The sequence below is a fragment of the Zingiber officinale genome, chromosome 4B (genome assembly GCF_018446385.1).
Source record: "Zingiber officinale cultivar Zhangliang chromosome 4B, Zo_v1.1, whole genome shotgun sequence".
In the NCBI taxonomy this organism is placed as follows: Eukaryota; Viridiplantae; Streptophyta; class Magnoliopsida; order Zingiberales; family Zingiberaceae; genus Zingiber; species Zingiber officinale.
Window position 1 is genome coordinate 139,660,183 of NC_055993.1, and position 15,974 is coordinate 139,676,156.

General features: G+C 38.3%; 1 protein-coding gene across 1 annotated transcript; it reads right to left on the reverse strand.

Moving 5' to 3' along the window:
- Positions 1–10,651: 10,651 nt before the first annotated feature.
- On the reverse strand, positions 10,652–15,434 carry LOC121977125 (probable magnesium transporter NIPA6). The gene is made up of 9 exons (XM_042529668.1): positions 15,064–15,434; positions 14,906–14,962; positions 14,745–14,835; positions 14,494–14,654; positions 14,237–14,364; positions 14,027–14,164; positions 11,842–11,934; positions 11,638–11,752; positions 10,652–11,142 (listed from the first exon to the last, which is right to left on the reverse strand). Exons 1-9 carry the CDS (start codon positions 15,218–15,220, stop codon positions 11,012–11,014), a joined length of 1,071 nt encoding a protein of 356 aa, XP_042385602.1. The 5' UTR covers positions 15,221–15,434; the 3' UTR covers positions 10,652–11,011.
- Between the last annotated feature and the right edge of the window lie 540 nt (positions 15,435–15,974).

A 15,974-nucleotide genomic window follows, 5' to 3' on the forward strand; every position in this document is an offset into this window, starting at 1 on the left:
AAAATAAATTTCATATATGAAAAGAAACCCATAATATGAGGAGACCAAACCTAACCTCATACTAGGACTCCAAAGATTTACATGAATATTCAAACTAAAACAACTCTTCTCCATACTTACATTCCAAGAACACAAAACAAAAAACTTACAACCTCTTTAACAAATAACTCCAACATACCAAAGAAAATTCAGCCACTTTCTTGAAGACTTGTATCCCAAAATAAACAATGAACTCTCAAGAATAAAAGTCCAAGCTCTACAAACAAAACACCTCATGATCTCAAAACAGACTACTCCATTCACAGACTACTCCATTCCAAACCTTGCGCACAACAACAGTTGCTAAACTTAATTTCACCATTCTCTCCAACACCAAATTTCACAAAATAACAGCATAAAAGGAACTCCAAAAGAAACATACAAGAGAAAAATATACCATTTTAATACTTTGCACACAACCTCAAGACTCAAAAGAATTCCATCTCTTTCCACGGATCAACCATAGCACCAAAGCCAACAATCACTAGAAATATCACATCCAATCACCAATAATCCATAACAAATACCCATAACAGCCACTAGAAATATCATAAACTTCAAAAAGAGAATATATGAATCTGTCCATGCATTACTCAACATATCTTCACAATTAACACAAAAAACAAGACATCCAACGAAAACAAACCAGTAATGAAACCTAGAACGTACACAAGAGAACCATCATTCACAAGCATCCAAAAAACTGACCTGTTTTCATATACACCAAATCATACAGTGCCAAACCCAGCCACAAGAATTATCAACAGCCTCATGAGCATGACTTCAACAGAAAAAATTTTCCAGCACAAGAAGCACCCTTACCAAAATTACCTCCAACCCTCAAAGCACCAAAAATTTTCATCCGCCTCACGAATGCTTGCACCATTATTCAGGCCACAAATTAAAGCACTACTACACCACCGAATTCACAAAACACCAGATATTCACAACACAGATCATAAAAAACAACTAATGACCACCAAGCTAAAGAAAATAATAACTTCTCCAAACCACACAAAAATAATGAATTCAACTCAGCAAATCCGAGTCACTGCCACTCAGCTAATTCAACATAACAAAAAACAGTTTGTACCAGAAAATCCACTTTAATATTAAGACATTTAAATCACAACATAATAGATACCAATAACACCAATATAATCACCTCAGCACCTTTTGTAATCAAATCTGCATAAATATCACCAGGAAACAGATACTCCATAAGAAACCCAGTAGCACCAAATTCAGATTACAACGTACGAAAATGTGCCATAGAAATTGAAGTTCCACCAGAAAATTGACACAGATTTTTGTTTACATATCAATAAAACCAAGAAATCCTTGATCTTAAAGAAACCTCTTCTCCCATACTCTTCCACAACAGTCAATAAATCACAAAGAAATCATCAACCTCATGGTTTTAACAGCAGCCCCAGATCAGACTCCATGAAATCAAAGAGAACCTTAACAATTAAATTTTCCCAAGAACACCAAAAAGGAAAATAGTATGAATAGTTAGCTTCTTTAAGAATAAAACATCTCCATCATTGAGGACTTAACCAATCTTCTCCACATTAGCTTCCAAAAATTCCGCAAACAGAACCTTATCCTAGCTCCAACTAGCTACTTGAAAATCTAAAATAAGGCAGACCCATTCTATCAACCTTACAAATCCCAAATAGCTTCCTATCCACATATCATGACCAAGCAACACTCTATCCGCAAAAAAATTAAACGCCCGATTTGTCTAATAATGTATAGCAGAATTAGCTTCTCTACATATGTGAGAGCAAAATACTTGATGCCTTAAAATTAAATCCTTGATTTTTAGTACCAAGTTACGAAATTCCCAACAAATAAAAGAAGACCGAAGAATCTTCAAAGCCTCCAAAGAATTCGATTCAACCCAAATAGGAAAAAAATTTATCATCGACACACAATTCAAACCTTTTAAGCATAGCAACCAATTCAGCATTTACATTGGATCCCACCCCAATTACTCCATGTGTGGCCATAATCATTTGCCCATCATGACTACCAATAATAACATCAAAAGAAGAGATGCCCGGATTTCCTCTTGAGCAACCATCCGTATTGACTTTAAAACTTCCCAATACCAACCTCCTCCAATGTACCACCGAAAATGTCCTCACAATAGCAAACCTCAAAGGCAACCCCAAATCACAAGCAACCATAGAAAAACCTTTCCAATGCTTACTTTTAATGAATCTAGCAACCACTCCAAAGAATACATACTGCATTATACTTCGAATAATCGTTTGAACATCCATTTTAATCCCCTTATGTTTAGCATCATTCCGAGAAACCCATATAAACCAAAGAATTAACAAAGGCATAACCTCTCTTATGTGTCCACCATATGAACATACTACTCCCACCCTCCAACTCTAGAAATCCAGAAAACTGTTTAGAAAACAGATTTGCAGAATAAGCCCAAACATACTTAGCAGTGTTGCCACTAAAAAAAAGATGATCCCATAATTCCGCCACCTCACAACACTGACATTTAGATGCTAAACACACTCCACGCTTTTGCAAAACTGAATCAACAGGTAATCCCCTCAGCAGGAATCTCCAAACAAATATAGATATCTTAGAAATCAGCAACTTACTTCAAACAGCAACCCCCATCACCATTAACTGCCAAACCCTCCTAACACAATTTCACGCAAACTTCATCGTGAACTTTCCATCTGAAGATAACTTCCAAATCATATCAGTATCTCCACCTCTCCGTATAGCAACATCAGCCACCTCTTCTGCCATAGAAAATGGCAAAACAACCCTCACCTTATTCAAATTCCAGTCCTGCTCCTCTATAAAATCAGAAACTAAAGCATCCGGATTACCTGCCAAAACACAAGGTTTAAACAAAAGCCCTCTATCCAGCCACTCATCATACCAAAATCTTACCCGACCTCCACCCACAGTCCAACCAATCTGATTTTCTACAATGGAACGAATTTTTATCATTCTTCTCCAACAAGGTGAAGCATTCCCTTTTAGAGAGACAATCACAGGAGAAATTGCACCACAATATAATTTAGTAAGAAAATTCACCCATGGGGTGTTTTGTTCACAAAACCTATACCACAATTTCAAGGATATTGTCATTGCCACCTTCGATAATCTTCTCACACCCAACCCTCCCTCCAATGTCAGTCTGCATATACCAGCCCGAGAAATCCAATGAGCTTTCCCTTTAGAATCCGAAGATCCCCAGAAAAAATTTGCAACTATCATTTCCAATTGGTGAGGGATAGAAATGGGAGGTAAAAGAACCTATAGCAGATAGATAGGTAGCGAACACAGTACACTCTAAATCAAAAGCAAGCGCCCTCCATGGGATAGCCTAGATATATTCCATCCAAGCAATTTCTTCCTAACCTTTTCTAATAAAGGCTGAAAATGAATTGACTTTCGATTGCCATGAAAAAATTGAAACTCCCAAATATATAATAGGTCCAGAACCTTCCATAAAACCTGTCACACCAGAAATTTGTTTTTTCCTAGCAATGGAAATGCCCTTGGAAAAGAAAAAAGAACTTTTCGAGACATTATCAATTATCCTGAACATAACATATATGAATCCAAAAAATCCATAACCCTTTTAACGCAATTCATCGATCCATTCATAAGAATCATCACATCATCTGCATAGGCTAGTGGGACACTTTATAATTACAACCTGAAGTAAAAAATATTTTGGGAAACTTGTTAAACAATTTATCCAAGCCTCTTGATAAAAATTTAGCCGCAATAATACATAATAATACTGGAAAAATAGGGCCCCCTTGCCTAAGACCTCTTTTAGAGTGAAAGAAACCCGATAAATGATCATTGATCCTAACAGAAAACCAACAATCAACAATACATCGCCTCATAGTATCAATAACTTAATCAGAAAATTCATAAGCACTCATTATTTTGAATAAGAAATCTCATTGCACACAGTCATAGGCTTTAGCCATATCGAGCTTTAAAATTAAGTTCCCCCCTCTAACATGGTAATTCAGCTTATGATAAAGTTATTGAGCCAAAAGAATGTTATCTGAAATCAACCTACTCGCAATAAATTCACTTTGCAAAGGAGATATAATTTTATCCAAAAATGAACTCAACCTATTAGCTAGCAATTTTGATATAATCTTATTTGTTACATTGCACAAGCTTATAGGACTAAAGTTCTGCCACTGTTGCATGTTATCTTTTATAGGAATAAAGACTATAGTGGTAGCAGCCATTCCTTTTGGGAAAGATCCTCCTTGAAAGAAATCCAATACAGCATTATATACATCCAATTTGATAATCTCCCAACAAGCCACATTAAAGGCTACAGAAAACGAATCCGACCTTGTAGCACTATCCTCACACACTTCCCAAACAACATGTTTCACTTCTTCCATAGTAGGTGGAGCTAACAAGGCTAAGTTCTCCTTTGATATGATTACACTTGGAATATGCTCTAAATCTGCAGAAAACATATTGTCCTCCTCCCCTGACAATAGCCTCTAAAAAAATTCAACACCCGAAGCTTGAATTAACTCAGGTTTCTCTAAACACACTCCATTCTCCCATATTCTGGAAATTCGGGCAGCCAACCACCTTTTCGGCACTAAATTATGAAAGAACTTAGTGTTTCTATATCCCTCACCTATCCACCTGATAACAGCTTTTTGTTTCCCGAAAATTTCCTCCATGTTTAAAGTTTTGAGCAAATGTGCCTAATCCTTGGTTTATTTTCAACTGTAGGGTCTAAATTAAAAATCTTTTCAGCTTCAGCAAATTATTTTTTAGCCTACTTAACCTTATCATGAATATTTCCAAAGACATCAGAATTCCACTGATCCGGATGTATTTGAGGGCATGAGGGAAATTAGGGAGATGAGGAAGAACATTTTTGTCTTTTGAGCGCACTTAGGACTTGAGTGCTTATATGGAGCACTACTCACACGAGAATAAGTGGGGGGCGTTTCCGCCGTCGCCAGGGAGAAATAGAGGGGGGCCGCCAACCTTCTTCCTCCTCCCTCGCCGGCGCCGGAGCCGGTCGCCGGCTGCTCCTCTCTTCTACCCCTTGCCCTCCGGTCTTCACTACAGTATCGCCGTCGTGTATAGCGTCCAGCGCCGCCTCCTCTTCCGGCGTTCCGCGCCGCCTCCTCTTCCGGCGGCGTATCAGCAGCCGGTGCCGCCTCCTCCAGCAGTAGCCGGTGTTTTCAGCCGCCTCTGGCAACCGCCGACATCGGCGATCAGCATCTCAGCCGCCTCCCCGAGTGTGCATCGTGGCAGCTTCAGACGGCATCGCCGCCGGCGGGCTCCGTCTCCAGCGGGCCTCTACTGCTAGCGATCGCCACTGCCTCTTCCGGCGTCCGACGCTTGCCGCCGCTCCTTCCGGCACCCACCGCAGCTCACAGCGCTTGCCGCCGCTCCTTCCGGCACCCACTGCAGCCTATAGGGGTTGCGAGTGTCGCTATCGACGCCTCCGGACAGCCTCCTCCGGTGTCCTCCGGGCAGCTGTCATTCGAGTGCTCAGGTATCGTACTATTTATCTATTCCGGCCTGCGAGCCGATATGGTGTCCGGCCTTCGTGCCGCTGTTGCATGCCGGCCTACGAGCCGAGGTTGTAGTCGGGTCGTCCGTTGCCTTGAGGATCCATATCGCGTCCGGCTTCGAGCCACCGGGGCCAGCTACTCATCTGGCGGGCATCTATCTACTCCTCACGACCGCGGCGACTCGATCATCATCACGATCAGTTCATCCATCCATCCCAGGGCGCCCCCCCCCTCGGGGCTAGGGTACGTCGCCGTATTCATTTTATACTTATTTTATTATCCTGTTATTATGTGGATGCTTATATGTTCGCAGAACCCACCTCGAGTATCGAGGTACCAGGGATCGGGGCAACCCGGTCACTGGTTGCAGGCGTTGTTGACCAGAAGACATCGGATGACTTGGTCAACGCCGGAGACAGCTCATCAGCCAGGTCATGGGGATGCGGTCAACCTTCCAGACACGTCACACTGATAAGTTCATCTTCTCAGCTTTCCGACAAGATCATCCACCATTTCAAGTATCCTTTCAGATGCTTAAGTTTAAACTGAAGTTTTTGCTAGATCCAAAGCAAGCATCCAATTTAATCGAACAGTCAAGAGGAAATTTGAATGCTTTATCCACATATTTTGGAATCTAAAAGAAGCCACCTGAGAAGAAAAACTAGGAAACGATATTAAAAGAGGGCAGTGATCAGATAGTGTCTTGCTCAAATGCTCCACCTGAACACCAAAATCCTTGGCACTCCATGAAGGGGACAAAGGAATCCTATCCAATCTTTTCCAAACCTTATTATTAGTTCATGTAAAAGAATCCCCCACAAAACCAGCATCCAATACTCCTGCCAGCATTAAAAAATTTCTGAATTCCCTCACAACCCTCGGTTTTGATAAAATTCGTGCAGAATGCTCATTTGGTCGAGAAATCACATTGAAATCACCCCCTACCAACCAAAATTCATCCAGAGATGGCTTGACTTCCAATAGTCTTTCCCATAACACCTTCCTTTCCATACTGTTACATTTTGCATACACCACAGTAACATATACATTAATAAGAAAAATCTAAGAACAAATTTTAAGATGAAGAAATTGATAATGATCCACAACCACTGAACAACCAATATTATAATCATATAAAAAAACAAATCTTTCCCGAGCAATTTGACACAAGATAATTAAATCCCAATCTTCTAGTAATGAAATTTTCATCAAGTGCAATAAAAGGCTCAAGAATTCCTAAAAAAATCAAATAATGAAACCTTTTCAAATAATGTACTCTTCTGCAAGATGCTTCATTTCCTATTCCCCCAATATTCCATATAATTCCCGACATTAAGAAAAGGAAGAAAAGAAAACCTTTTGAACCTTTGCTTTGCTTCTAGTAATATGTTGGCTTGCACCCATAAGGACATTGCTAGAAGAAACATTTTGATGAATAGCTTCATTAACAACCTTACTTGGCCCAATGTTAAGGAAGAACTCCTTTGCAATTGGCCAGTATCAACATAGTCTGGATCATCCTCATCCACAACATATTTATACATATCAACCCCCCTGCAACTCCTTTTGGCTAGCTGAGGAAGAAAAGGCCCTCCCTTGATTTGAAAGGTTTGGAACTTGATTAAGTTGGCAAGATACCAAACGATCCAAACCTACCACTCTGTACTTTACTGGATCAACAACACTCATATTTGTTACACCAACCATCCTTGATACATTCTGATTTTCAGAAACCTCTACAACACCAATCTGTGGTGCTGCATTTGAATCTGCCAACTTCTGATTTGCAACCCTCATATCACCCCTAGGTAGTTTAGAACCAGTCCGAGAAGATGTAGAAGCCTCAACCACTGAATATGAGAAGTAACCAGCCTCTTCCCTTCGTGCCACATTAACATTTTTTCCATGTGTTTCCTTCAAAACAGAAGGCTGCAGAATTTGTTGCCAATCAACAGAATTTGAAGCTTGAAAGACAACCTGTTTACCATTCAATTCCCCAATTCCTCTTGCCATTTCCTCCACATGTCCTGAACATATACTTTCACTAGCTTTCTGCTTATAAATGTCTTGCTCACTATCATCTGAGCTAACAGAAGTTCCATCCACAGCCTTTGTTGCCAGCCCTCCATATCTCCTTGTTCATCCACACTTCCAAAGCAGATAAAGCTGGAAACCTGTTTTCCCTTACATTATCCTCTTTGAAACCCTATTCCATTCCATTTACATTCACCTTTTTTTTTTGCATCCAAACCTGATTTACCCCCTCTGTAGTGTTAACTACACCCGGAAGTGTCTCCTTAGGAACATCAGTACTTTCTTTGCCTTTTTCATTCCTCCTTCCATTTATGATCTCTCTTAGGTCCTCATTGTCAACGTTAGCATCTGTTCTAGAATATTTCCACATAGGCTTTGGTTTCTTCCCATTAGCATAACAATCTTCAGCCGAATGCCCCAAATGCAAACAATCCACACAATATTTAGGAAACTTCTCAAATACCACTTTTGCAACCACTTCTCCTCACCAATACCAATCCAAAAATCTTTTACCTTTGTCTTTAGCAAGTCAATTTCAACACACACCCGGGCAACAAATAATCTTGAGCAATCAGCCGTGGCTTCATCAATTTTTATGGGCTTCTTGATTATACTAGTAGCAGAAAATAGACTTGCCTTGTTCAACATCTGTATTGGAAGATCAGGAAGTTGCACCCATACTAGTACCACAAATGATTCAACTGAAGAAGAAAAATGCGGACTCCATTTGAAAGCCCTCAATGGTACACCTATGAACCAAACACCTCGAGTCCAAACACAAGTCATGTCCTCACTCGATGTGAGATGCATAAACACATATCCAGATCTAAGAAAACGAACATTATAGAAGCTGGAAAGGCCAAGATTTCGAAAAACTTGAACAACCATCGCATAAGAAGGGCAAGATCCAGAAAACTTCTTGATCAATGAAAACTCATACAGTTTAGCTAAGACGGAAACTTCATCTTCTGAATAGAAGATACATGGTTTATCATTATAGATTGTTGCTGATTTGAAGTCCTCTCCAATGTCCTTGAAGCTTTTCTTGGAAGCAAGGGGAGAAAGGAGGTCTCAAAGTTGTCGCATAGGAGATCTTCGGAGGGGCTGGATCGGTCTCTACCCTGCCACAGTGGGTTTAGGAATAGCAGATGAGAGAGGGGGAAGTGAGAGGGGCCATTGGCCGACGGCATAGCGCCGCCGACGGCTAGTGACACTGAGAGAAAGGGCGCAAGTGCCCAAATCGCAAAGAAATCGCCCAAAAAGACAGAGGAGAGAGGAAACAATGTTTTAGCATAAGGGAGTGAAATAGTTACAGTAATCTCAATAATCATAAATAATTCTCATAGCATATGCTCTTATATTTACTTTTAACTGGAAGATACAAATAGAGGTCGAGGAAAATAACTCTAAATCTTAAAAACCCAAGGCAGATTGAGGTATAAATTTGTAATATCTTCGCTTGAGATCAATATTACGGTTAATGCTCTGTTATAAATCAGCAACTTTTGCTTGTTTGAAGAACCACAATATTCATCAAGGAAGCAGTTATAGAACAATTAACCCTAAACTTTCCTAAAGAGATGAAAGGTATTAACCTATCAAATTCTATTTAATAAGATTGAAAACATTCGATTAAAAAATAATATGAAATAGTAGAGAAAAGCGAGTAAACACAAAACTAGTATCATCGATATTATGGAAGTTGCACATTCGCACACTATCATGATCTAGACTTTCGTACGAGATTTAAGGTTCATATGCTCAAAATCAGACCATGCATATTGCATGCCGTGCACAAGAATAAGTTACTAAACTTGGATTGGGTCATAGAATCCTCAAATTTACAACAAATGATTATGCAAAAAGGGTAAAAATTGATAGACTAGATGATATGATATGAACAAAAGTAGAAATGGGTTGAACATGTTCAAAGATGACCAATAAAGTCTACAGTTAGAAGAGTTGAATGTAATAGAGTGAAAGGTATAAGGGCTACGGAGAACCAATAAAAACACTAGCCTATATATATTAAACAATAATTTGATTAATTTGAATTGATACTGCCTGTTCAATAGAGGGACTAGTTGGAATTGATACAGCTTGGTGATTTATGCCAAACAAAAACTTAGATTTTTTACATTATGAACTCTCCTCATATCACAGCATAATTAACTATGACATAAAAACTTACTAGATATTAACCAACTGACAAAAAGTACCTGTATTTCAAATGCAAGAATACTACATATGAGGAAAAGAATCTGCAGTTTCTTGTTAGTTTGATAGTGATAATACTACATATTTGGCCCTAATGGTGAGGGCGGAGGGCGGAGCACGGGGGCCGGAGGCGGAGATGGAGAGGAGAGAGGTGGGATCTTGGGGAGGGAGCCATGGAGGAAGGGAGAGGGATGGCGGAGATTGAGGTGGAGGAAAGTGGAGATGATTGAGGGAGATAACGATGAGAAAGTGCAAGAAAGCAGTTCAGATCGTCTGTCCCCAAATTTCTCTGTCCCCGTGTCCCTTGTCAATCGGATGGATCAGATTACATCTCAAGACATTATGACATCTTTAAGATGTATGCAGTATCCTCGTGATGTGCCTTTCCTTAAGATTAATCTAATCCGTCCAATCGACAAAGAGACACGAGGATAGAGAAATTTGGAGACAGAAGATCTGAACTCGCAAGAGAGCCGCTTTGGTCGTCTCACTTTTTTTTTAATATAGTTTTTTAGAAATAAATTTTTTATGATAAATATGTTATAATTTAATAATAAATGAAAACTACTATGATGCTTGAAGGTGAATTTAGTTAAAATTAAGCTAAACTCACTAGAAATATGAAACAATAATGATTGGAATGCTTACAAAAGTGTTGAGATATAAACACTTTTCAAATGCCAACCCCATGCTCTTAATCAATATGCTTAATCATCCTCAATATTTTGAATCTCGAATACATTGCAAGAATCTTTGCGATAAGAAATAACAAAGTTGCAAATGGAAACTAGTTAAGAAACTCCCTTAAGAAACGAAGTTGACGAATTTGAACTGTACAGGAAATTACACAAGAAGCCTTGTAATCACTCACCTCTCTTTCTTCTCATGTCCATGGTTAGCCCAAAGCTATGATAACCATAGATATCAATAACTAAATCGACAGCCAAAACCTAAACGGCTGCTTCAAATTGTATCCTAAAGAACATCAACACAGAGCGAGGAAGCATCATGAGGATGATTTCCCGAAATGAGATCGACTTGAGAACATCAACAATTCAAGGTAATACTCAAAAACTTCGAGGCAATCTCCAATATCCATCATGAGATTATAGTTTTTCAGAGGTTCGGCATAGTCTTGTTGCTTTGCTTGACTAAATAAAATAGTCTTGGCGCACCACGGCAACAAATTCTCCGGACAGCAGGTCGTCATTCTTGAGTTTTCCCAGTTCACCATTTCCTTGGACGTGCCAAAATATTTTGGGAGAAAGCGGAGTGTATAGATCTGCGAGGTTAGACATGAGATGTTCCATGATGAAGGCATGGGAAATTTTAAAGGAAAGATTGAGCGGATTAAACAAATAATAGAGATATAACTCAAAGCAAGTGAAAGATGTAACTAAAAAAAGTAATGTTTCATCATCACAATCCGAGCACTTAAAATTCAGTATTCCTTCTGTCATCGCAAATCTAGTACTCGGAATTCACTAATATCATTGAAAACTTAAGTGCCAAATGAAACCCAACACGTAAAGAAGAAAGCCCACACTTAAAACACAATACATCATGAAATTCTAAGACTATTTTCCTTATCATGACTTTAACTAACTCAAAATGCTCTGGGAGATTTTGCACAGATGGGCATCATGTAAAATGGTATTGACAGTATATCGGCAGAAATTATCAAATTTAAGCAGTAATTTCAATAGGCTTGAGCTAGAAACATGATTGACCTAATGAAAAAATAATAATAATACTATACAATCCGAAGTCAGTTTACCTGAGGAAGGAGGATCCGGATCTCTTGTAGAATGTAACACTGTGGTTCCAGAAATTACTGTAATGAGCCCACAAATCTCAGATGCAATATTGCTTGCACTCTGCCCAGACCAATCCTGGATTTGCAAAGAAGTCAGCAATAGGCAAACCTCAATAGAAAAACAAAACGATCATGAAAGATTACCAGCTCTCCTGTATTTAGTACCTTGAACATGATGGCACTTGCTAATATAGTGAGGATTGTGAACATGGCATAGTAGACTGGAGAAACAACAGCAGTGTTAAAAGTATCTAATGCCTGCACGGCCAAAAAAAAAAAAAGTAGAGAAACATCGTAAAGTAGCTGAATTGAATAGGAAAAACAGAGTAATAGCTTAAGGAAGAAAATTATATTATTACGAAAATTTGTAAAATAGCTAGGATTTGAGAGATAAATACCTTATATGCAAATTGAAAATGCAATATACACTAATACATTAATGGAAACTAATTTATTTTCAGAACTCATACAACAAAGCCCAACAAAGACAATAAATTCCTATATTTTAAGTTGGAACATCAATTGAATTTCATGAATTTGAACCTTTTGGTACAAGTTCCAATGTCCATTCCCAACAAGAGAAGATGGCAAATTGTCCTTAGAACTCTCTCTAGTGGTTGACATCCATATCTGACTTGGAAGAGAGCAATTAATTTTTCAAGTTGGACATAATGTAGAAGCATTTTTGGAGGCTCATAAACTAAATTTAGTTAGAGCATTGGTCGCAAGGCTCCTTTTGTGTAGAACCCAAAGGGTACTTCTGGTGCTTGAGACTCCTGTCGATGTGGGTTAGGGAGTGTATTTCCTAATCATGATAGGACCTGGATATTAATTGCTCTCTTCCACTGATATTTTCTCAAGACTTCCAGTATTGTTATTCTTATATACATATATATCTGGAAGACTTCTTTCACTCAAATCATGTGCTAGAATACAACTGCACCAAACAAAAACATATCGAGGAAAGTTTAAACTGTGTATTACTGAAAGATCTGTTTCAAGGGCAAACCTTGACCTGATTGTCATTCATGGCTGAACAATATAACCAAAGTTTTCTTTTTGAAATTAATAAGAGATTGATCAGTAACAGCTAAGATCACCCTGCAGATAGAACCTCCTTAAAACAGAGCAAATATAATCAACTGATAAATTTCTAACAAACTTAAAACTGTCAGAACCACCTTGAAACATCAAAAACTATCTGGAAGCAACAAAAGAGGAGGGAAATTAATTCAAACAAAACACGACTGAACTTGCTGAATGTCATCACCTCTAATGTTATCTAGAGATTATACAAATGCATCAGTTTTAGCTTCAGATGATCAAGACTTAGATCTAACCAGCAATTCATTATACTAGAGGTCTTCTTGAACAGCACTAGAGAATTATAGCTAAATGGGCTGAATGTATACCACTCAAATAGAATAGTTTGGAACCTGGTGCCACAAACAGAAATATTTTAGATATAAAACCAAATCATGTATTTGAATGATTAATAGACCTTCCACAAGAAAATATTGATTAAGCAAGTCACATGCAACTCAATTGCATTGCACAACAAGAAGAAGCTCTTGGATAATTTAAGTACAAAACACTTTGATACAAGTTTGAGAATTTTCTTCTAGGTCTTCCAAATTATGACAAATCACAGAATTTATTTCTATTTACTTAGATTGTCTATCTTTTGTCTAGGAAATATACCAAATACACAAGTTGCAGTCTTTTAGCATGAATATATAAGTTTTCAGTTCGAGTTGTTTACAGCTTCTCTGAGGAATAATGATATTCAAACAAATGGGGTCTTCCATAAAACATATTTGTACAAGTTTAAAATGAAAGGCTATAATTTTTCTTATATAATAATCTAATCCTTAAGTCACCCCTGATTGCTATTTCTGATCATAAAAAAAAAACTACCTTGATCTAGCAAAATATTCGTGTAGCCCTGAGCTGGACCTCATGTTAGGAATAGACAAGCCATTGTATATCGAGCTTAGAGTACAAAAAAGATGAAAATATTTTGATAAAATGGAAGAAGAAAATTATAAAATGCTAAAACGAAGAAAAGATAGAAACCAACCTTCATCATGTATGATCTTAATTTACTTCCTATATAGATACCACACTAAAAATAAGAAAAGATAGAAACCTACCTCGATCGTGTATGATCATAATTTACTTCCAACATAGATACATAGTGAAATGAAGAAAAGATAGAAACCTAACTTGTTCATGTATGATCATAAGTTACTTTATACACAGATACCATACATCTTGTAGTGCATAGAACATGCATATTAAAAGAACAAACAGAGTGAGATCAAGCCGTAGCGAGTCTTCAGTTACCAACCTTGTTCAGGTAATTCAATTGAATTACAATGCAGGAGATTGCCAGCATAGCGAATACCCATGTCTGGAAGTAACCAGCTTGGTTGATGCCATCTAACGTGAGCTTGATTGCTATTCCTATGGCCTTAATACTCATCACCTGCACAGCTAATGAATTAAATAAAGCAAGGAAAAGAAACAAATAGCAGTACAATCATCATAGAATCATTACCGTCAGAGATCCAATGGCAGAGCAAATACCCAAGTAAACCAGTATGTTTGTTTGCCCGACTCGTGGAGCACAATGCAACATGAGCACCAGGGATACTGCAACTGCAGATGCTGTATACAATAGAAAGGCTGGGAAAACAAGGAATATATCATGGATCAGATACGCATTTACATTAAATTTAGCAGGTAGATTGAATCGCAAAGGCATCTAAATTATATATACAATATATCAATCACATAATAATCATTACAGAATACCAGGCTGGGTTGCCAAATCCCATATTTGCTCAACAGAACTCGGCGTCTTTTCCTCTGGGGCATGGAGCACGATGACTGTCGAACCCACAATGCAGAGCACGCAACCCAAGACACCCATCCTCTGCAATCTCTCTTTCAAAATGAAATGGGCCAAAACGGCACTGCATCCACCATTTCTCAGCATGAAAAATATTTCTTACCATTAATTAAAATATGTGCCCCCTCGATCTACAAAATTTGGCAACTCTTACCTCACAATGATGCTCAACGCACCCAGTGGTGTAACAAGGACAGCTGGGGCAAAGATGTATGCAACAAAATTTGCAATTTCACCTATTATCACTGAAAAAAAAATCCAGTAGACAAATTAAAATAAGAAAGGTGAGAATAATTGAAGGAAAAGGGGGCTTACTGGTGACCATCCCGATCCACCATAGAGGTTCCCGCAAATATCCATACCCGCCTCCGCCTTAAACAACCAAAAAAAGCAGGTTCCATTATTCGATTGCCTCTGGGGAAGGCTAGGGCAAAGGAAGGAGAGGAAGAGTGGGAGAATGGCAGATCGCATACCAGCACGGGAGCCGGATGCGCCGGCGCGCTTGAGGCCCTTTTTCTTGATGATGAAGCTGGCGCCGATGAAAGCGCTGGAGGCGACGGCGAGTATGAAGCCCTTAAGGTTGTCTGCGAAGATCTGCGAGGACCCCGCCGCAGGCGGCGCTTCGTCCATTGCTCCGGCAGCTTCGCCCGGTTGCTCATCCACCGCAGGCCAGCAAAAGCCCAAGATCTCCGCGCATCAACGCAGAGCGTTGATCGAGAGGAGACGAAGAGGCGAGAAACAAATTGGGGAAGAACAATACACGAGAAAGAAGAAGAAAAATTCGACCTTTTCCTCTGCCAAATCCTGAATGAGGAGAGACGCGGCACGCGGAAGCGAATCCGGATCAAGGGCAAGAAAAATATATATAGGAAAAATAAATAGCGGTCCATAAAAGACATTAAAAACAAACAATTAAAATATTAGAATTTGGGCTTTGATTTGATCGATTTTATGAAATAAATTTGTGCTTACTCAATTTTGTTTTCAGGATAGATAAATATTAGTTAATATCATAAAATATTTTTAATAAACATTTATTGATTTTCTAACTGTAGTTGAAGATTAAAATAAATATTTTAATAAATAAAACATATAAATTTAATAAAATGTTATAATTATTCTTTTATTTATTATTAAATTTAAAAATATTAAAAATGTTTTACCCCCACTTACATTAGTATTTGCCTTACCCTATATGTGTACCATTAATGCCATTTCAATTTTAAATATTTTTATCTTTAATGTATTTTATTAAAATTATTTTTTACCAAATTTATTTCTTCAATTCTATTTAAGCAGGTAAACAAGTCAAGTCTGTTGATGAAATATTCCCTGAATCAAGGTTGATCAGATTGATTAAAATTGAGTTGACTCAAATTTGAAT

What these genes read in the sequence shown, in the direction of transcription:
- LOC121977125 (XM_042529668.1), bottom strand. Translation starts at nt 15,220, where the DNA reads ATGGACGAAGCGCCGCCTGCGGCGGGGTCCTCGCAGATCTTCGCAGAC. An exon ending in GTGGATCGGGATGGTCACCA is followed by an intron (nt 14,836 to 14,905) that starts GTAAGCCCCCTT and finishes TTTTTTTTTCAG; the next exon opens with TGATAATAGGTGAAATTGCA. An exon ending in CAAGTGCCATCATGTTCAAG is followed by an intron (nt 11,753 to 11,841) that starts GTACTAAATACA and finishes TTGCAAATCCAG; the next exon opens with GATTGGTCTGGGCAGAGTGC.